At 37.9% G+C, this 22,664-nt stretch overlaps 1 protein-coding gene across 1 annotated transcript; it reads left to right on the top strand.

The window, feature by feature from the left end:
* Positions 1-3,891: 3,891 nt before the first annotated feature.
* LOC134755603 (protein limb expression 1 homolog) lies at positions 3,892-21,285 on the top strand. Its single transcript, XM_063692089.1, has 5 exons — positions 3,892-4,033; positions 19,088-19,266; positions 19,785-19,975; positions 20,293-20,419; positions 20,559-21,285. The coding sequence occupies exons 1-5, from the start codon at positions 3,967-3,969 to the stop codon at positions 20,796-20,798; spliced, it is 804 nt and encodes a 267-aa protein (XP_063548159.1). The 5' UTR covers positions 3,892-3,966; the 3' UTR covers positions 20,799-21,285.
* Positions 21,286-22,664: the final 1,379 nt, after the last annotated feature.

The raw sequence follows: 22,664 nt of genomic DNA, 5'->3' as shown, positions 1-22,664 counted from the left end.
CTTATACAAATATCATCTTAGTCTAAAAATCAGACTAGTTTATTGATGCAATTATTATTGTTCTTAAAAATATTGAGTGATTAATTGATTATAGAGATCACTAGACTTATATTGACCGGGATATAGACCGTGATTACCTTTTGTATTGTTTATACGCGAAGAAGATGCATGCAACTGCGTAGAAATATCGGGAGCTCATAAATACAATACAAAATGTAATCATGGCTTATATCCCGGTCAATATAAGTCTAGTGAAACTAACCGTGAATCATTCAAAACTCTTATTGATTATAGAGTTGTCAACTTTTAATAATAAGAATTCCACAATAAGATCTTCGAATACTAAAATTTGTATAACATATAAATATCGCCCTCAACAGTAGTGCATTAAATGCATTCAAAAGCTCATCCGACCGATATCGGCGTATAGAGGGCAGCGTTCGCGCGAACTCGCGCGTCAGAAGACAATCAATCCGGTTTGTGCAGCGCTGCAATTAAAGTTGTGTCGCGCCGTGCGAAAGTGAGGCGAAAACAGCGGGAGCACTTGAGAAAAACGCGCGCGAATTGCCAACGATGTCGACGCGAAAATATGTACGGGTTGTGCAACGCTGCAGTTAAAGTAGTGTCGCGCCGTGCGAAAGTGAGGCGAAAACATCGGGGGCACACGCGAAAAACGCGCTCGAACCGCCGGGACGATGCGAACGCAAAGATTTATAGACGCGGTAAGCGTTCACGGTCGTATCGCTAGCGAAACAAAATATCTGCGCGTGTAACGCAATAGTGTGTAATAATTGGTATCGGTGACTTAATTACTTAACAGTAGTAATAATTTTGTCGACAGTTTTGTAATAACCTGTTACACACAACTGTTTAGTTTTAAGTTTTTTTTATTGTATACCGTATAAGCGTTTTGGTGAAATACTGTTAGCTTATATGTGGGAAATAAATAAAATGAAATGAAATAGCTAATGGCTTCGTCATTCGTGGCACTTTCTTCTTTGTACGTTTTTATTGTATGTATTTTGTTTTGTTTGTTTTTACGAATAAAAATGTGTCTATTCTATTCTACTTATTCTTAACATGCGATTTAAATGCGAAAGTAAAAGGTGATTAACTGGACCAAGGATCAAAAATTTCAGCACTATTATTTATGAAAGCAAGTTGAATGTCTTTGTTCAAAAAAGAGAATAAATGGTGCAGCGCTGCAATTAACACAGAAAGGGTAAGTACTCGCTGAAACCTCTGTACCATGTAACATTAGATACTATAATTAAACTTTTAAAACTTAAATATCCAAGAACGAAGAAGAAGAAGAAAAGAAGATCTTAAGTCTCCTAGAAGTATTTTGATTTTTATATCAGAATTTAAATTTAAATACCTAGACAAAATCTAATATATAGTTTGTCAAAGGACTGCCTCATTTCAAACATAGACAGAGAGAATCACACTATCATTGTCTTACAGTATTACTAGCGCCCAAAAGAAAGGGATAAGTATTATTTTCGTGGTTGTTACTGACTGACAAATTGGATTGACCAACTATATGTATTAACGAAGCCTAGTTACATAACTTATCGGCAACTATCCATGTTTGAAATGCTTCAACCCATAATGCACAAGTCTCAGTATACTAGCTGCCAAAACAAACTTACTCAACATGTACTTAACAACTTGCCCAAACTCTGTATAACATTCGCGAAACCATAGTTTACTTACGGCTTTGTGGTTGACTGCTACTAACTTTACAATAAGAAATAATTCTTACTTTATATTTATTATAATTAATACTTTGCTAATCCGCGAAATGATAACATGCTTGTCAATCTGTGCTAACCCGTTATACGATCCAAAAGAGATTGTAAAATCCTACTTGATTTAAATGAAATTTTATTCTACGCTAATTCTATATCTATAACCTTGCGTATTTTTTTAAATGCAATTCATTTTTCAAACTTCCCACCGCGATAATTAATACGCAAATAAATGTAACAAAACCACCACCAAAAGCAAAAAACCCAACACGTATTTCACCTTTCTCTGTGGATGTTAACGTCCGTCCGTCTGGCATCCAATCCGGTAACGGAAATTCCGTTGCCTGATTGACTAGCACTTTTTTTTTAAATATGTCGTCTACAAACTGTCAAAAAACACCCCTCTATCTACCGAGGCCGGAGATTACCGTACCGTACCGTATATACAGTTTAATACGTATTTTGATGCCGATGAAGCTGCTTTTCGACTTCAGGTATCAAGAGTATCAAGACTGGTAATGTCCGTACGTATAACACAAAATATTGGACGGAGATCTCGATATAGACGATTTGTTTTTTTTCAAAATTTTGACAAATGTAGTGGATTTAATCCGCAAAAAAATACAGAAGAGTTTATTCTGGGTCTCAATAATAGACTACAAACTAAGGGTTAGAATTTTAGCTGCAAAAGATTGCGCTACTTAGAAATCGCTAAGCACTTCCCTAATATGTCCGATACCTACTATTACCTACCCAAATAAAGATTTTTTTTTTAAGTAATAAAAAAGAAAGGGCACCAAAAGAGTTTTTAATATGTAGAACCAGACGTTTCTTTGGGGAAATTCATACTTAATAGTATTCATTTCTGCTTTTTAGGGTTCCGTACCCAAAGGGTAAAAACGGGACCCTATTACTAAGACTCCGCTGTCCGTCTGTCCGTCTGTCTGACTGTCACCAGGCTGTATCTCATGAACCGTGATAGCTAGACAGTTGAAATTTTCACAGATGATGTATTTCTGTTGCCGCTATAACAACAAATACTAAAAAGTACGGAACCCTCGGCGCGCGAGTCCGACTCGCACTTGACCGGTTTTTTATCTGCGTTAACTCTATAATACCATAAATCCAAGTATGTATATTTACAAACAAGTGAATGGTTAAGAGAAATGTTAAAAAACAGGAGTTAACACCTACCAACCAGTCCTTGTGTGCTTAGGACGGCGGGAGACCAAGGCAAACATTGGCCACGACCACAGTAACTATGTTAGAGTTACGAAGTTGAAAAAGTTGGCAACGGAGAACGGACACAATTTATTATTTTATTAATAAATAAGCGCCATATGGTGCTATAGTCACGAGTAAATATGCAGTAACAATATATGAAAATAAAGACTTATTAAAAATTTTTTTAGGTAAGTTGATATTTAAGTAGTGTTCTCGTCTTGAAAGAATCGAATTTTGGTTAAATCTGGTTATTAATCCTATCGATTCATTGCGATTCTACAATATTGACTCCGCAATAATGCAGTTGCAGACTGACACGAGCAAAGCATATAATTTCTACATTATTTCATACAATATGGGAGCGGCATTCAGATTTTAAAAATTTCAAATAGATTTACCGTGACATGACGCGCATCTCGCAGAAAAACATTCAGTAGTTATCACCAAAGTGAACTGGGGGCCGGAGCTTCCGGCGCTTCGTTTTCTATGGAAAGCATCACGTGATCACCTGTCATGTCATAGAAAAGTAAGCGCCGGTAGCTCCGGCCCGGACACGGTCCGGTCTAACGTGAGTCATCCTTAACCCTTAAGGCAGGGATAAACTGAGCCCATGGAAACATACCTTCTCATACGCAACGTAATGCATGACGAGTATGTTTCCAAGCAAAAAAAAATCAGGGTTGAGCTTATCATAACGCATTGAATACGATACGAGTTCAGAGTTTGTCCCTGCCATGATCCTTAAAATCTTGCCGGGGCCACTCTGATGGGAAACGCCGTTGATTATCGCGATAATCCCAGTGTGGCCGTATGAAAAACGGCGTTGCCCGTTAGTGTGGCCTCGGCATCGTGTGGCGCGAATCCTCGCGAATCAACCCGCTGCATCACCGCGTTTTCAGCGCACAGCGCCCGCTGTTCTCCTCTGCACCGCCGCCCGCGCAGCCAGTCAGCGCGCGCTCGCCGCCGGCGCCGCACGTACGTCCATGTCGCCATGGTATACCCCGACTCGCGCTGGGGAGCGGACGCGTTAGCCCCCCTCTATGATGACGTCTACCGAGGTGAATCTTTGTCTTTATGTGTATTTAGTCTGTGCTAAAACCGCAGTTTAAATTAAACTTTAAATATTTATGTGCTAAAACTTTTAAGTCTGTGGAGCTCCTTGCGTTTAAGGCTGTAGATTTGCTTGGTACAGTAAATACATCCTACCGGTTGATTTGTATATCTGTAACTGTCTTATGTGTATTTGTATATGCTAAACTTTGGTTTCGAGCCTGTGGATTTAAAGGCTTAGCTTGGTAAGGTGCATTGGGGTAAATTCGAAAGTGGGGTAATTTTGATAATTGCGAATAGATGTACTTTCTGCTATAGCAACAGTAAGCAAGATGCCTCGGTAAGCATTGCAGTACCTAGTATAATTGTTGCCAAATCATGAAATGCTTCCTGGTTTAGTATATTAGCGATTTTCAAAATTATTCCGCTTTCGAAGTTAATCCTATGCACCTACACTCCTTACCAAAAATACGTTCCGGTTAGTTGTATATAAACCTAAGCCACTGTAACACTGCAACCATTTCAAATTGACTTACTTATGTAATCCAAACAAATCTAAAACAAATCAAATTTAAACAATGTATTAGATATCGCTTACGGCTAGGCTTTTTTTTTTAGAATGCCATATGACTTTGACCCATGGTCTTTCACTGATATGTGTTCAAATTGTTAAATATCAAACGGTGTCAACGCCATCTAGCCGAGTACCTATAGGCCAAAGGTTTTTTCCTTAGACTTTAGTTACATATGTCTTCGTTTATACTGAGAGAAACTTAACATCGCACTTTCTTAAAAGGAACTTTCAGCTTACAACTAAAATTCGTATGAAAACAAAAATAATGTTTTGGTTTTGAAAATATGCTTTGTATAAAAAAACATATTTCAATAAAAAAACCTTTAATTCCAATGGATTAGAATATATTTCATAGGTTAAAATGACTATTTGAAAGTGCATTTAAACAAAAGCTCTGTATACTGATTTAAACTTTCACGATTTTTACTCATTATTATTTACAACGACGGGACTTAATCGCGTAAAATTAAAACCATTTTACGCGATTAAGTCTTGTCGTTGTAAATAATAAAAAGCTCTGTATAAAGGTAAAGTCATGATTCAGTTACATATTCGCAAACGCACGGGCTGAGTCACTGGCTTAAAGCCCAACTGGTTTAGGTTAGGTTTGTTCTTATTAGGTTTGTTTTGCTAACTTTATAGCGCTATAGGTAGGTTGAGCTTTTGTATCAGCTGATGTTAGCTTTGCAAAAAAGCTCAACAGTTTTTATATCAAGGTGCTTTGTTATTGTGGTAAAGATTTTTTACGTATTAGGAGCTTTCGTATCAGCTGGTAGTTAAAAAGCTTTGTAAAAAGCTCGTTAGTTGTAAGTCAAGTTTCTATTTGAGGTGTTTAATTTGCTATTGTAGTGTATTCATATTTTTAAAAGCAATGTTATGTCAATTACGTAGAGTCAAGTTTTTCAAAGTGATAAGTGTAATTTAAATACCATTTGGTATTTTATTTGTATGAAATGAAAATTTAATATTAGTTTATGAACAGAGTTTAATGCAAGTTTTATGCCTATATTAGTCACTTTAAGCAAAGATAGATATAACTCCGTAATAGATGGATACAGTCTAAGGAAAAAACGTGCCTCGAAAATCAAGAAAACTTGATTCTCGTTCAGAGGGCGCTACTAGCTTTGGCCTACTGTCGTATAGATGGCGTTGACGGTTTCGTTTGTTATTTAACAATTTTAACGCATATCTGTGAAAGAACATGGGTCAAAATCATAAAAATAATTAATGCAAATAAAAAAATCATTTATCCATATTTAAATACATTTTATCGTATTTTTATAAATCTTCATTTTTAGTTTTAAAGTGTGTCGACAGATGGCAGTGAATTTACTGGGGTTACAAAATTTACTATGACAGTACCGCTCTAGTATAAGTTACTCTATGCTTTAAGTGACATGTGTTCTCCCTCAAAAAGCTTTTATAAATAAAGGTAGACCTATAAATTCAACATTAAATTAGAAAGCATTATTTGTACGTACCTATGTATTTTAATTGTAAAAAATATAATCATTATAGGCGAGCTCCAAGCTTTTTATTTCAGTTTGTAGATAAAGCTTTATGTAGAAAGCTTCAAAAGCTTTGATACCTACCAGTTTAGTTCTTGCCCATTTTTGCAACATTTCATTCAACTTGTAGAGTTTAGAAGAATTAAAACATTTGAAGTTTGGGAAGGAAAATTAATCGGTATTTTTTTGGTAAGTACAATGTAAACTTGATTGGCACATTTTATGCTAGGTATTTATCCTGTCGACCCAAGTTTAGTTTGATTATAAGTATTTATATACTAAAAAAGTTTATTATCTAATTAATCTAATAGATTAGAAACACTTCATGCCTTATTAGAGGACTATCTATAGTTTAAATATTTCTATATTATTCTGTTTGGAGTTACCCCAAAGCACCTTATTTTTTTAACGCCCTTACCAAGAACAAGTCCCATATTACTGATACCTTATAGTCTACATATTTTATAAACTTAAAAGCATACACTATTTAGGCGACAAAACGGCTTTGGTTTTTATTTTTTTAAACACGATTAATGATTAGACATAGTAGATTTGAATTTAAACTATCCTACCGTATCGATTATAGCTTAATAATACATGTATTAAAACAATAATTTACACTATTACACTTAAATTTGTAAACATGCACTAACTATTAAATTCTCGAAAGTGCCATGTCACCCGCTTCTGTTTGCCATGTTGTGCTTATGGGTGCTTTAAACTCGCCGCTACTTAGAATCCCAAAATATGGTAATTGGTAGAGTGCCGTAAAGGCAAACAATACCGGAATAACAGAGGTAAATTAACCTCTGTTTAAAGGCCAAAGTACCGCATCTGAGATGTATGGATCCGTTAAAAAATTCGTAGGTAACTAAAAAGAAATTTCTAAAACCTAAATTCGTAAGTTAAACTATATGTTGACAATAGTAGATTGTGTCACAAGGGAGCAAAATTACATATTTACGTCGAAGGCGTACATCGCACCCTGAACGAAACGAAGGATTCTAAAATAGAATCCAGAGCGTAGTGAGGGATTCAAGTGTTAACGCCCAAGGTGGAAATAATTTTCCTACCATGTGACACATACTGCTTTTCACATCACCTATGAGGATATTTAATTTATGTTTTCATTTTCATTAAGCAAAAAAAACTAATTTATAGTGTAGAACAGAAAAGTGGCACTCTGATCCCTCTTAGCAGGGAAGAAAAAGCCTTTTTTCGAGTAGGTGATATAGGTGGTCAGGCAGATACATACAACCGTCTCATTCTACCACATATGTCAGTCCTGTTTCTGTAAGCTAGGATCATGCTAATTCAGAAGGTATTACTAGTCGGTATGCAAAAATCTGAATTTTGTTATCTGAATATACAAGAGTAAGTGGTGGTGGGGAGTGGTGATGAGGCAGATAACGAAATGTCAATGGCTGGCAGTCCTCAACTGTGCGTTTCCCCAGAAACTTCCTGCCTCGCACAGCTAATACCCCGACCACACAGTTAAGTATGCAGGGCAATGGCGGCCGATGACGAGTAGCGCGGACACACTACGTCTCTACCTATTTCCCTCGCTATTTTCCATGCCACTCGTCGAGTATGTGGCCGAGATATAAACTGTCGCCCGCGGTATTTCCGGACCGATACGAACCTTAAAACCTTCAAGAAAAGAGCGTACTCCCATCTAAAAGGCCGGCAACGCTTGTGGGTCTATATAGGTATGTGGGTATAGTCCCCACGCTAGCCCAATGCGGATTAAGGACTTCACATACACCTTTCTTCGCAGATGTATGCGGATTACCTCACGATGTTTTCCTTCACCGAAAAGCTGGTGGTAAATATAAAATGATATGCCGTACATAAGTTCCGAAAAAATCCTTGGTACGAGCCAGGATTTGAAGCCGAGACCTCCGTATAGTCCGGGTTGAAAGTCGGACGTCATATCCACTCGACCAGACCAGTTTATAGACTCGTAAAAGTTCCACAAAGCTCTGCTTCCTAGAGACGTTCAATTTGCAAAGCTATTAAGCCGAAGCTCAAATGTGCTCTCATGCTCAATTATGGACGAATTAGCTTTGCGACGCAGCTTCAGATTTATGTACTTATTTTTAGGATTCCGTAATTGGACGTAAAATATTACTTTAAGAACTTTAATAAGCGCCAGTTGCACCATCCCACTAACCCGGGTTTAACCGGTTAACCGTTAACCCAATGTCAAATTGTACTGATAACCATGGCAACTCCAGGTTTAACCAGTTAACCCCGGATTAGTGAATGGTGCAAGTGCCGCCTAGCACAGATTAATAAATAGTTACTACGTAACAGATACATCATTCCCATACAAAAGCGAAAATACCTACGCTATAATAGCCTACAAAATCTTAATAATAATACCTGCTGCTCAGGACGAGAAGAAATGTACCATAAGTACGCGAACAAAGAGTCGAGACTGCCTTGCTCGCCGTGCGAGTCACGTGCCAACGCGTCATCGTAAGAATGCGCTAGGGTTGTACTGTTACTTATGTTATTATTGTAATAAAACAAATGTTGCGAATCAACCATATTTTTTATTAGTCAATCAAATATTTAAAAACAACAATTATATTACCTGACTCAAAAAACTCCTTCATTTACGATTTACCTACTTATGTTCAAAGAAATAAATGGTGACAAAATTCATAAAGATAGATTTAAAATACTACTCGGTAAATACGACAAATTTTCCTTTGTTTTTTGACTTTTACACCCATCTACTGCACAATAATTTCGTGGTTTCGGCATTTCGAAGCGTAGGCGCGGGAAACGCGCGGTGCGAGCGCTCAGGCGGGCGTTCGGCGGCCCTCTGTCGATTGAATCGTCGACGATACGCCGAGCGGTAGGCATATAGCGCGTGGCCTTGAGCGAGTGAAGGAGGCCTGCGCCTAGTTTCTAAAAATACGCTCTTAAGTGAAAACATCGGAAATTTTTATTTGACTCAATTATCAAATAATCAATCTCAGAAGAGGGTAATTTGACAGAGAGATGAATTAGCTCACAAGCTTGTGTCGACGGAGTTTTTCTTAATAACGTAGTGAGGAAAAATCTTACTTTATGTATTTTTATATACCTGTAATGTGTGTGTGTGTGTGTGTGAAATGTAATGAATAAAAAAAAAAAAAAACCTTAAGTATCACTTTTCTCAGGCGGTTAAAAAAATATTGGCGATTCTGTAATACTTAAACAAATACATACCTTGGGTCATTTCCAATTTTCCATACAATTTATAACGTGAAATCTTGCAAAATTGTACTAGAAAAAAATATTTTTGACGATTTACTCCATGCTTACAAAGTTCAATCACATTAGGCTAATAATTGGTATAGTTATATATTCTTGAGTTCCCAAATAGTACTGTACTAGAAGTTATGCTCACCCCCACCCCTATCCTCTCCATTCCGCAAACTTTTAGACCTCCCCTCCTGTACAAAATTTGCCCGCAAGTCCCGCAACCCGCAGACTACATTCAATCAAACCTAGGTTTAAAACATTTCTAGATGCCTAGCCAAAGCCTAATGATCTCAAGACCAGCTCAGCCTATAGGCAATCAATGAATAAAGTAAGAATAACTGTGAAACCCGTTTTATGGAATAAATTTATAGTCCTTTAGACATTTTTTTTTGTCGCGCGACCGCATTCGCTTGTTTATATTAAATTTAATCTTGGTCGTAAATGAGATAATAATGATTTGATTCTATGAAAGGTAAATGACGATTGTATTTCAAATGACAAGATTTAAGGGTCCCCGGCAAGCTCGGTTCTTAATACAAACGTAGTTCCGCTCTCATTTTAAACGACTAGCTAGATTGCTCTGAAACTTTGTACTTACATTAGTATAAGGTAGGTATGTCTGTAATTAGATTATGTAGCTTCAGATATCATAGTAAAAACAACAATTAAAACCGGCCAAGTGCGAGTCGGACTCGTGCACGAAGGGTTCCGTACCATTACGCAAAAAAAAACCGGCCAAGTGCGAGTCGGACTCGCGCGCCGCGCCCGTACTTTTTAGTATTTGTTGGGTACCCAAAACGTAATTGGGTTATAGTTTAATATTTTTCTCATTATGACTTACACTATTATGATTAAATCAATCACATATAATATAATGGCTCCATTAAAGTTATATTAGGCACACCGTAATCTGTTTACCTTGGAACGAGGTCAGGTACTTAATACGCGGTTTGGACACTTTAGATCAAGCCTCTTGAACTTCGCACTAGTCCAATCAACGAGTACTTTTGGGCCGTAATTTTTTTCTCGCATTAAATTTTTTCCCCTTGCATTGGTTTACAGGTATCCGTAAGGTCTGTGGGATTTTTTATAGCTCTCATATATTATGTGACACTAGGATGATGTTTTATTATGAATGAATGATGTTGTATTATGATGGATTATGATGGTGATGAATGTGAGGGCCGTACAGTTATGGAGTAATTATTTACAGTAAATAAATAGTAAAATGACAGTAGTTTGATTGATACATAAATTTACATTACTTTACCTTACTCAATTATAATTCTATTACTATACATATATGTACCTACCTAATTAATTTTCGTGGGACCACTGTTGTATATGGTATACTTTTTTATATATAAATGGATGGGAGGTAACTTATAAGTTTGTAAATGCCTTGTTAATTGGAGTATTAGTAGAGTATTTGTGTCATAAGTGTTTGACTGTTACTTAAATTGATACGTGAAAGTGCTTGTTACGATTGATTTCTATTAAAAATGTGCTAATTAAAGATAATTAAAATATCTGCCTAGTGCCTACATAATATGTATACAGCAACGCATATTAAGAAAACAATTTTAACAATTTTCTTTGTAATATTGTATGTTTGGTTACAATAATATTAGATGTTTTTTTACTTACCGCATTAATAACTAAATACAAAATGTTTTTTTAATTATTTGAAAGCTTAAAGCCCCGAGTAGCATGTCGCTCATGAAAGTCGGTTATAACTGATTTAGATTAATTTATTTATACATAATACATTATAAATTGCAGTCAGTCTGCACGAATTCAACTTAGTGCATGTTATTAATTTAGTAAGTAATTATTACCTAATTTTGTAGCTAGCAAACAATTACCAAAGTTATAGGTATGTGACAGTAAGTTATCTCCAAATATTTAGGAACACAATTTTGACAATCAAATCTCCCCAGAGTAATTCATACAAAAGCTGTTCAGGAATGGAAGGCTAGCATTTGAACATAACGGCAACTTTAGTCTAGTTGTTAGGGACCCTTCAACGCTGGCGGTTCAAATCACGTAAGATCTATTTTCATCATGAGTTGATGACCACGGATATTATTTTCCGGTTATGGAAGTCTTACATTTAATTGTTTATATTTAATCGAATTTAAACTGTTGTGAGACATACTAATATTAAATCATATATAGCTATTATATTTAGTTTATATTTAGCTATTATTTATATCATCGTTTATTTTCCACAACACATGCCCCAAAATACAAGCCTTATTGAGCTTTCTATGATTACAAATTATTATTCATGTTATTGTTTATCACGCAGCCTGCACGTATATATTTTATAAAAAAGGATTGAAGTACTCAATACTGGTTTCAACATAACTAATCCAATTAGCTGGTGGACACAGGCTGTTTGACCCAAGCTGTGTAGATACTCCGGGCTAACATCGATGTTTTTTTTAGGTGGACTACTTAGAATCAAACTACTCTGGCTCTGGTTTCAACATAACCTATCCAATCAGCTGGTTGACACAGGCTGTTTGAGCAAAACTATGTACCTACGTCGGGCTAACACTGATGAGATGAAATTAGGCTACAGTCTTCACTTACATAGTATTAAACAAAGTCGCTTTCCGCTGTCTGTCTGTCCCTAACTTACATAGTATTAAACAAAGTCGCTTTCCGCTGTCTGTCTGTCCCTAACTTACATAGTATTAAACAAAGTTGCTTTCCGCTGTCTGTTTGTCCCTAACTTACATAGTATTAAACAAAGTCGCTTTCCGCTGTCTGTCTGTCCCTAACTTACATAGTATTAAACAAAGTCGCTTTCCGCTGTCTGTCTGTCCCTAACTTACATAGTATTAAACAAAGTCGCTTTCCGCTGTCTGTTTGTCCCTAACTTACATAGTATTAAACAAAGTCGCTTTCCGCTGTCTGTCTGTCCCTAACATACATAGTATTAAACAAAGTCGCTTTCCGCTGTCTGTCTGTCCCTATATGTATATGGGTTTTACCTATCAATAAAGTAATCTTTGAGGAAGGTTTTAGTGTATAATTTGGAAAGGTTTTGTGCAACCCGAACCCGTGCGAAGCCGGGGCGGGTCACTAGTATATCATAAATTAATTTAGTTGCACGTTGGCATTTTGGGAAGATGATGATGTTTAAGTGCCGTTAGCGAACGAGTTACTTTATTAAAACAGAAAAAAATATTTTAACAAAAATTTGCGAATATGATGATTACCATTGGGAAGGGCCGAAATCAACCTTCCCATACAAACGGAGTTTCGTTCTCATTAACTACGTGTTCGATTGTAATGAAACTTTGCACATACCATGACATGAGGTATATCTAGGTCTGTAATTAGTTTTTAAAACAAACGAAATAGAAATAAAACTATGAAAACGGATTATATCGCGTATATTGAATTTATAATACATATTTATTTGTAGTCTATGATTGTTCATTATTTTAGTATGTGGGTATTTTTGCATTTTGTAATTTTTCCTCAGTCACCCGTTGACCACGAACGCTGTAAAGAGTTCGAAACGTCGGGATGTATTATAAATTCAATATACGCGATATAATCCGTTTTCATAGTTTTATTTCATGAGTAACTATCGCGGTAACCGAAGACAATATTAAACGAAATAGAATTAAAACAAGTTTTGTATGAAAAACTTAAATTTAATGTATTTTTTTAACTATGGTATCTGAAACTACATATAGTTATTTACGATACAAGTGCGGAAAAGAGGAAATTCGAAACGAGTGGCGATAAATTAAAACACGACTGCAGGGAGTGTTTTAAATCGACACGAGTTGCGAATTACCTATTCGCACGTGTATCGTACAACGTTTTACAGTACATATGGCCCTTTAAACTTACGACATATGCACGAAAAGTGCTATTTGACGCACTAGGGCGAGAAAGTAGCACCATATGTACTGTAAACTAATTATAGACATAGATATACCTTATCCCATTGTAAGTACAAAGTTTCAGAGCAAACTAGCTACTCGTTCTAAAACGAGAGCGTAACTACGTTTGTATGGAGAACCGAGCTTGCCGGGGACCCTTAAGTCACTGTCAATAGGGGGTTGCAGCAGGGTGTCATCAATTGGGCATTAGCATGTCGAGCACATTTACCTTACAATTTTATTCATTCGAAGAATGCTTAACTTGAAAAAGAAAATGTTTAACTATGGAGAAAACATTTTTCCAAAACGTTATTCTTATCGGTGAGAGTTGTCTTTTATCGATGAGTTGGATGACACGATGTTCAATATTCTATCAATAAAATACAATCTGGACTTCCGGTTCGAACGCCATCTTGATAGTAGCCTCGTGATTAATTACTTTGTTTTTTGCTCATTAATATTGTTTAAAGTGTAATATCGATAGCTTTATTATACAGTAATCTAATGTAGTAGTGTGCAGTGAATGGAGAATTAATCTCAAAGCGTGTTTAACCACCATTTTGGAGTCAACGGCCGGTAGTCCACGTGCTTCTCGTAAAATCCAGCTATCGGTTTTACGAGTCAACTACAAATAATAACTACCGAACAACGTCGTGCTCTAAGAGCATTTGGTATTTCTACCTCTAACCGTGTCTGGCTAGAGCCCTAGAGGCCCATTATTTTATTATTTACCGTACACTGGCTGAAATATTAATTCGATCCCACGTGGATCCCACTTTGACGTTGGCGAAATCATCGACAGTATCGATGTAGCCATACTACCTAAAGATTGATTGATTGAAATACAATCTTAAAACATGCGTAGGTCGCCCGTAGGTGGCTACCGTTAATTATTTGTCTAAAAGCGAAAACCTAACGATGTTGTCCACATTGGCACAGACATAATCCACCTTATTATGATCGGATTAAATGCTACTTTACTATAAAACTAAGTAATAAAATGCCTGTTAGCGAGTGAGCCAATACGTTTGTTAAATAGTAATTACATTCCATGTCCTTATTTGCCTTGTTGCTAGAATGTACTTATTTTCTAATTAACCATGTGTGGAGTTCTATAGGTACAGTCGCCATCAGATATATCTGAGCGGTCAAGGCTCTCACAAATATCTGAACACGCCTCTATTGTCAAGGCGTTAGAGTGCGTGTTCAGATATTGTGAACACCTCGGCCGCTCCGATATATCTGATGGTGACTGTACTAGCGATACGTTGTATCCAAAAGGCTGAACATTTTGTAAATGTTACGTCGAAATATGCGATTTATGTCCAAAAGTTGATAGCGCGTGCTACTTTGTCGATTGCTTTTTAGCCGACGACAAAAAGGAGAAGGTTCTCAATTTGTCAGGACCTTTGTTAGGGTTCCGTACCCAAAGGGTAAAAACGGGACCCTATTACTAAGACTCCGCTGTCTGTCTGTCCGTCTGTCACCAGGCTATATCTCACGAACCGTGATAGCTAGACAGTTGAAATGTTTACAGATGATGTATTTCTCTTGCCGCTATAACAACAAATACTAATAACAGAATAAAATAAATATTTAAGTGGGGCTCCCATACAACACACGTGATTTTTTTGCGGTTTTTTTGCGTAACGGTACGTAACCCTTCGTGCGCGAGCCCGACTCGCACTTGGCCGGTTTTTTTATTTTATTGTATTAATTCACGATTTCACGGAGACTGCTGTCACAGTTGGTCCCATAATTGGCAACCTGGAGAAAGAATAAAGTCAATGCGGCCGCATCCGTCTAAAAGAAATTCCGGACACGAGATTATTTTTGTTTTTTCCTTTCAACCGTAGGAATAGGAAATAGAGCCCATCTGCTTTTGACGGCTGAAACTAAAAGCAATCGCTGCTTTGTCGATGAAGTTAACAATCGTGTTCTTATTCTACAAGCGCCGCATGGAATTTGCCGTAGACGAATTTGGCCGTATTGACTTTATTATCAGGCAGAATTTTAAACGAATATATTTCAGAAAGCACCATTTGGTGAAGTAGAACTTCTAATGAAGTTGAAGACAATGAATTGTATGTTTACTTATGTTATAACTCCGTCGCGTAATTTAACTGATGGAAATAATGATATGTAAAACAATTTTTATCAGTGTAATACCTACTTACCATTGGAACTTTGTCAGTAAAATACTTATCTATTGGAACAATATCTAAGTAATGTTATACATTCGTGGACGTCCGGGTGCAAGTCACTATCCCATTAAAAAGTCGTAGTCAATAGAACTTGCAAATAATGTAAAAAAATTACAGATTTTGTTAGCGTTTGACACATAACCTAACATTTTTACGAAGATTATTTTCCCTGAAATATTAATATAAATTTAGTTCAATTAAAAATGTATATAAATAAAATATTTAAGTATATAGACTGTTGATAAGATCATGGTTGTCCTTTTAAAGAGCGAGATTACGAAGTAATGAAGGTAAAATGATTTGTTGACATTATTTGCAAGTTCTATTGACGACAACAACATGTCATATATAAAACGTCATTACTCATTTCTCGATAAACCTGACAAATGTCAAATATTAGGTATTAATGTGTTTTGCACTTAATGTTTACCTTACTGTATGCTTACTGTATGACTTGACTGATCTCCATCTAATAAAGGATGACTCACGTTACACGTCACGTTACACCGTCACGTCACGTTACGGTCACGTTAGACCGGGCCGTGTCCGGACCGGAGCGTCCGGCGCTTACTTTTCTATGACATGACAGGTGATCACGTGATGCTTTCCATAGAAAACGAAGCGCCGGAAGCTCCGTCCCGGACACGGCCCGGTCTAACGGGAGTCATCCTTTAATCACTATCATAAAACATTTTTATGACTTCTTGGAAAGTCTTAAACGTTGACCTAACCTATTACCCATCGGTTCCCAAGATTTCTATAGACTGATCACTTTTCTCACAGTCACCGTTATCGTTAGCTTTCTCGTGGTAAAACGGCTCTCTCTTAGAATTGTGCAGTATCGCGGGAGACACGTTTCTAACTACCTATTAATAGAAGTGGATAAGTGTATAATACAAGTTTATTTTAATCATAGTTGAAACTTAATCATTATCATAAAAACTTTAAGGATTAGCCGCCTAAACACAAACTACATTATTTCAACTAAAGTGACTATTATTCTAAGTTTACAAAATTTAACTTAACCGAATATAATGTAGGAAAATGTTACAGGCTTAATACGAGTAGGTATTTTGGGGTGATTTTGGGAAACCGTCCAAACGAATTATTGCAACTAAATTCTTCTTCTTCTTTACGTACCATCTCCGTCCAGGAGGTCGGCGACCATATGTCTATATGTCTCTCTATGTTCAGTCATGCGAATTAGTCTATCTATGCTCTTCACTTTTAACCAGTCTCTTATATTTCCAGTCCATGATGTGCGCCTTTTACCGCTACCACGCTTCCCTTCAATTTTTCCTTCAATTATTAATTTCAGTAAATTGTACTTATTGTTTCTAAATAACTAAACTAAATTACTTCCACAATTTGCCGTAGGTATAATATATATTTATCCTAAACCTAGACGTGCTGTTAGATACATGACAAAAGCATATTTGCGTGGATACTTCGGACGATATCGGCCTGTCAGTTGTTTGGAACTGTCAAAATTTTGTTCTAACTGCCAGGCCGATATCGTCCGGCGGACTGATAGTCAGTGTGCCCCTTTAGGCTAGCTAGTCATTATCTATCTCTAGTAATGAACGTAAACGCCAAGCCCGCGAGCCGTAAAATAGGTAAATTAATTTGCCATTCAATTAATTTGCTATTAAATTTAGTGCTAATGTCGATTGATCTTTCCCCTTAACGTGAAATTTAATAATGTATGTAAAAGTAACAGTTTTAGTAAATTACTAGCTTTTGCCCGCGACTTCGTCTGCGTGGACTTAGTAACAGCAGCTAAAGTAAGTATAGCGCCTGGAAAAATTCTCATAGCAAATTCAATTTGAGCATATTATGCACACAAATTAGCAGGCACTTCATTAATTATCTCAATTCTACCCCGCTTTTTACTTTCTTAAGGGATGATTTTCGGGATAAAAACTATCCTATGTCCTTCTCAGGGACTCAACCTATCTCTATGCCAAATTTCATCTAAATCGATTCAGCGGTTTAAGCGTGAAGAGGGAACACACAGACAGACAGACAGACAGACTTTCGCATTTATAATATTAGTATGGATGTTTAAAGTTAAACGGTCTTAACAATCATAAATAGGTGTCGAACTTAAAGAGCAATTTACCTAAGTAAACAGATTATAAACACATTTGATGAAAATGTGGGTCTCAGAATGAGTTAGGTTGATAAACTACGAGGATTAAGAGGGAAGGATAGCTTTGCGATCCTAACGAAATAACGGTTGTAGACTAGGTAGCAAATTTGGGTGCTAAGTGTTTTTAAAAGTTGCTAAACTTAGCATCTACATAAGTAGCCAAGTTCGTACAGTCAGGCATAAGTAGCTAAGTGGGGAGATGTCCAAAAAGTGTAGGTAAAGTCAGCATGAATAGTAGATGATAAAACAATGCCCCAAAACATCTGCTATGCTGGAATAATTTTCCATTTAGATATTATCTCTTCTGTTCGCGTTCTAAAGGGGCCCACTGACTATCGGTCCGCCGGACGATATCGGCCTGTCAGTTGTTCGGAACTGTCCAATTTTTGTTCTAACTGACAGGCCGATATCGTCCGGCGTATTGATAGTCAGTGGGCCCCTTAAATCTTAAATTATCACAGTCTTAAGGGGCCCACTGACTATCAGTCCGCCGGACGATATGAGCCTGTCAGTTGTTCGGAACTGTTAAATTTTTGTTCTAACTGACAGGCCGATATCGTCCGGCGGACTGATAGTCAGTGGGCCCCTTTATTGTTTTACATACCTACAGTGACCTATATCTTTTTGTTAAGCTATTAGATAATATAGGGCGCGGCGCGCTCTTTCTTTATTCCATGAGATAATGATACTTTTGACTCTTAGTCTGATCCATTAAATTTCGTGCTTACTGTACACAATTTTATTACTAAGATTATAGTTTTTTTTGATTTGCCTGAATTTTAAGAAGAACTCTTAAGAGACATTTGGAAGCCTTGGAAATTTTGCAACTACTTATAGAATGTGTAAATAATTTTGAACACCTCGCCCGATTAGATACTTCCACTGACTGTACGAGTAACACTGTTCGAGTTATAATGGATGTTTGCCCGGACTCCGGGATTGCATCCCATAATCCCGGTTATCCCGGTAGCAGATGCAAATCCGGGGCTTTCCTGCCTCTCACAATGTATACTTTTGTAACAAATTGGTGAACTGATTTTGGTTCGTTAATTGAAATGAATTGGTTTGATTTATAACGTTTGTTAATGAATAATGTTAGAAACTGAAACTTTTGTTTTTAGTAGTTTTAATATTAAAGTCTCGTTGATCTTGTTCTTATTTAAATATTAATTTGGAGATTTTAATAAAAATTGTAACTGTGTAATTTGATTCGTGTTTACCATTTACGTTCGATATTCCCTATGAAAGTAGCACGATATTTAAAAATAACGGCCAATATTTAGGATATCAACGCGTATATTTTTAAACCGGCAAAACTGTCAGAAATTCTAAACGCCGTTAATAATTCACAGCCAGAAATGCTCTGGACTTTTTAACAGCTTTTACCCGTTTGCGTAGAAATCAACTTTAATCCATAAGTAATCATAAAATATACTCAAGTATCTTTTTCTGTTGTAGCTGACGGCGTGCTGTCAACCGTGAACGTGGTGGAGGCTCTGCAGGAGTTCTGGCAGGTGAAGGCGGCGCGAGGGGGCAGCGCGGGCGCGCTCGTGATCTATGAGTCCGTGCCTGCCGCCCACCCGCCGTATGTGTGCTATGTGACGCTGCCTGGGGGCGCTTGCTTCGGTAGCTTCCAGGTGCGTAGCAGGTGTAGTTTGTAGCCCTCGTAGGGTCTACGATTCTGTGTCTGCAGTTCGTAGCACTGTAGTTCTGGCAGGTGAAAGCGGCGCGATAGTGCGAACCCGTGCCTGCCGCCCAGCCGCCGTATGAATGCTACGTGACGCTGCTGGGGGCGCTTGATTCGGTAGCTTCCAGGTGCGTAGCACTTGTAGCTTGCAGGTGTAGTTTGTAGCACAGCGTCGGGTCTACGAGTCCGTGCCGGCCGGCCAATCGCCGTATGTTTGCTGTGACGTTTCCGGGGGGCGCTTGTTTCGGTAGCTCCCAGCTGCGTAGCAGGTGTTGTTTGTAGCACGAATACCTATTGAATTACGCGCACTCGTCGCCATCGTATGTGTGTAAATCTCGTAGCACTAAGACTCTTAAGATAGATGTCCACAACTTCGTATGACTGAAATGTAAGCTACAAAGCTGAAGAAAAGGCGTTAAATTTTCATGTTTTATTTTCTCAGTATTCTAAAAACTACTTTCCTTCCAGAATTGCCCGACGAAGGCCGAAGCGAGACGCAGCGCGGCTAAAATCGCGCTCATGAACAGCGTGTTCAACGAGCACGAGTCGCGCCGTATTTCGGAGCATTTTATTGAAAAGGCAGTGGCTGAGGCTCGAGCCAGCTTCGCGGGAGATGCTGCCGCCCATCAGGACCCGAGTGCTGGCATTGCTGCCTTCAGGTGAGCTCCAGTAGAAAATTAGGCGCATTTCACATCACATCACCGCCATCATCTTATCAGACCAACGCGATGAACTTGCCGCTCTAAATACATTCGTAAATCTCATTATAATTGCGTCCGGCTTTTCAGCCGGAGTCGGTTACTTTTTATCATCGTATATGTATTGTATATATATATAAGTGAAGCGTATTTTTGATGGTTTAAAAATTGTTTAAATGTTGTGACTGTTTTAACTAAAATTCTAGCCTTGATGCCTCGAGTCCAAGACATAGTTAAGGTCATGGTTTTCTCGTTGTGTAACTGAGGATGTGTTGCAGGTTCATGTTGGAAGCGAACAAAGGGCGCACAATGCTGGAGTTCCAGGAGCTGATGACCGTGTTCCAGCTGCTCCACTGGAACGGCTCATTGCGTGCCATGCGGGAGCGCCAGTGCTCACGCCAGGAGGTAAGCAGTTCCAGCACTTCCAGGTGTTGTTGGCTCTCTTAGCTGTTTGGTAAAATAAATGTTATTGGAAACTTTCAAAGTCCTCTGCTGAGTGACGTTGATCAGTACGTCGCGTCTCTAAATTGATTATTTTTCCTAGGTGGTGGCTCACTACTCCGCGCGAGCTCTTGATGACGCGATGCGCGAGCAAATGGCGCGCGAATGGGCCGCGCGAGAGCGCGAAGCGGGCGCCGGTGGGGTTATTCGCGCGGAGCTCACGCGAGCTGAGCGCGAACTCCGCTCCGCAAGGCTCGCCGCTCGCGAACTACGCTTCCCGAAGGAGAAACGCGATATTTTAACCCTCGCCGCTCGTCTCGCCCCGCCGCAGCAGCCACAGTGATCTCAAATCTATGTCTAGAACTGTTGTCCAGTAATGTCCGGCTCTTTGAAGTTTTCCAATAAATAGTTAACACCCTCAATTTTATTTTTAGAAACAGAGGTGACAAACAAGCAGGGTTAGTGATAAGGTGCGCCTAGATTTAGTGTATGCGCCGCATCTTTGCTTCAGATGGCGCGCATGATTAACGCAAATCAGGCAAGGCTAAGGCGCGCAATCTACATTAAAATATGCGTACGCTCTTGCGTCGCATTAGCTTAATCTGGACACACCTTTATGATGTCAAACAGTAGAATATTTAGCTTAGGTACTTACATAAGAATATAACAATACCTAATTTAAGGCCTATTTGTTAATTTCTGCTTTAAAATTAAGTTATTGCACAAGATTGGAGTTGAATTAACTGGACAACAGGTCTTGATCTTGGAAAATATTCGCCGCCACGCCGCTAAATTGTTATTTAAGTATAGTATATGTAGTGTAAGACTGATTATTGTTTTATTTCTCCCACCTCTTCCTTTTACCTTAAAATGTCTGAGCATGGAGAAATATTGTGACTACGGTAACACAGCTGCAACGAGGTCCGATAGTTCGATACCCGGTCTAATCGATTTTGTAATTTTTTCGGGTCTTGACACTGGCCGTACTGGCCGTGGCTGAATAAGGCCAATGTGATGAGCGCCTTAGTGATCGACTTCCCAATAAATAACAAGATCAGACAGGTAAAGCGCAAGATTTAAATACTTTGACAAAGTACTAAAAAGTGAAACTACAATATGGCGCCAGTGCCATTTGGAACTTCTATTTCTTTTTTGCGGTCAGATAAAGGAAAGTAAGTGACAGTACGTGATAATACACATGGTCAGTGATATATTAGTAATGGAAGCGTTATCTTAGCGCAGTTTTAATACGTTGATAGAGAATAGTTTTAATAGAAGAATACATAGTTAGGTACCAGTTTGCTGATCTAGGATTGTCCTTAGGGACGGGCTTGAATTGCGGGGGGACCTTACTTAGGTTTAGGTGTACAGACATATTTTTTTAATGAAGGGACACGAATGCTTTTTGCGGGTCGCGAGCCATGAGTGAATTAAAAGAAAAGCAAACTAATATACGAGTGGTACATAAATACAAACATAGATACATACACATTACACACTATAAATATGTATAATAGATACATTCATACTATAAATATAATATTGATGAATGTTATTATTTATGGTAGTTAGGTGAAATGCAAACCGTAGGGGAGATGCGGATAAGACGGGGACGCTAAGGTAAAGAAGTAAAAAATCAGGGTATTTAAAAATAATATCTGAGTTATTTATTAATCAAACATTCATTACTTATTATAGTTTTATTTGGCACAGCTTTGGACTTGCTAACTAATCATACAAAATTAAAAAAAAATCAATTAACAAAAATGGCAAATACACCATCTTACCCCACATGTGGGACAAGACGGGATACTAAAAAAAGGGACAATATAGGGACAAAGGGTAAGATGGGGACTTAATTCTCTTGACAGAAATACATATCAAGACATCTTCCAAATCTTCGTCGTCGACTCCAGCACAAGCTGTGTGGGCCCATCGTCCACACTGCTGACACCCAACGCAGTTTTCCGACGATTTTAGGTAGGAATTATTAAGCCCCATCATGCCTCGCATAATTTGCCCCGTCTTGCCTTCGCCACCATTGTTTACCAAAAATATTAGTAAAAAAAAACACACCAAACTTCAAGCATTTTGAGTTACGCCACACGATAATTAATACAATCTCAAATGCGTTAAAAAATCCACGTTAATCAGGCTCTATTACTTACGGTTTTATAACAAGTTATTGAGCTCCCAAATAATAGAGCGA

This window comes from Cydia strobilella, chromosome 3, assembly GCF_947568885.1.
Source record: "Cydia strobilella chromosome 3, ilCydStro3.1, whole genome shotgun sequence".
Lineage (NCBI taxonomy): Eukaryota > Metazoa > Arthropoda > Insecta > Lepidoptera > Tortricidae > Cydia > Cydia strobilella.
The sequence above is the reverse complement of the archived record's forward strand: the minus strand, read 5'-3'. Positions and strand labels throughout refer to the sequence as shown.

What these genes read in the sequence shown, in the direction of transcription:
- LOC134755603 (XM_063692089.1), top strand. Translation starts at nt 3,967, where the DNA reads ATGGTATACCCCGACTCGCGCTGGGGAGCGGACGCGTTAGCCCCCCTC. An exon ending in CTATGATGACGTCTACCGAG is followed by an intron (nt 4,034 to 19,087) that starts GTGAATCTTTGT and finishes TTTCTGTTGTAG; the next exon opens with CTGACGGCGTGCTGTCAACC. An exon ending in GCTGGCATTGCTGCCTTCAG is followed by an intron (nt 19,976 to 20,292) that starts GTGAGCTCCAGT and finishes GATGTGTTGCAG; the next exon opens with GTTCATGTTGGAAGCGAACA.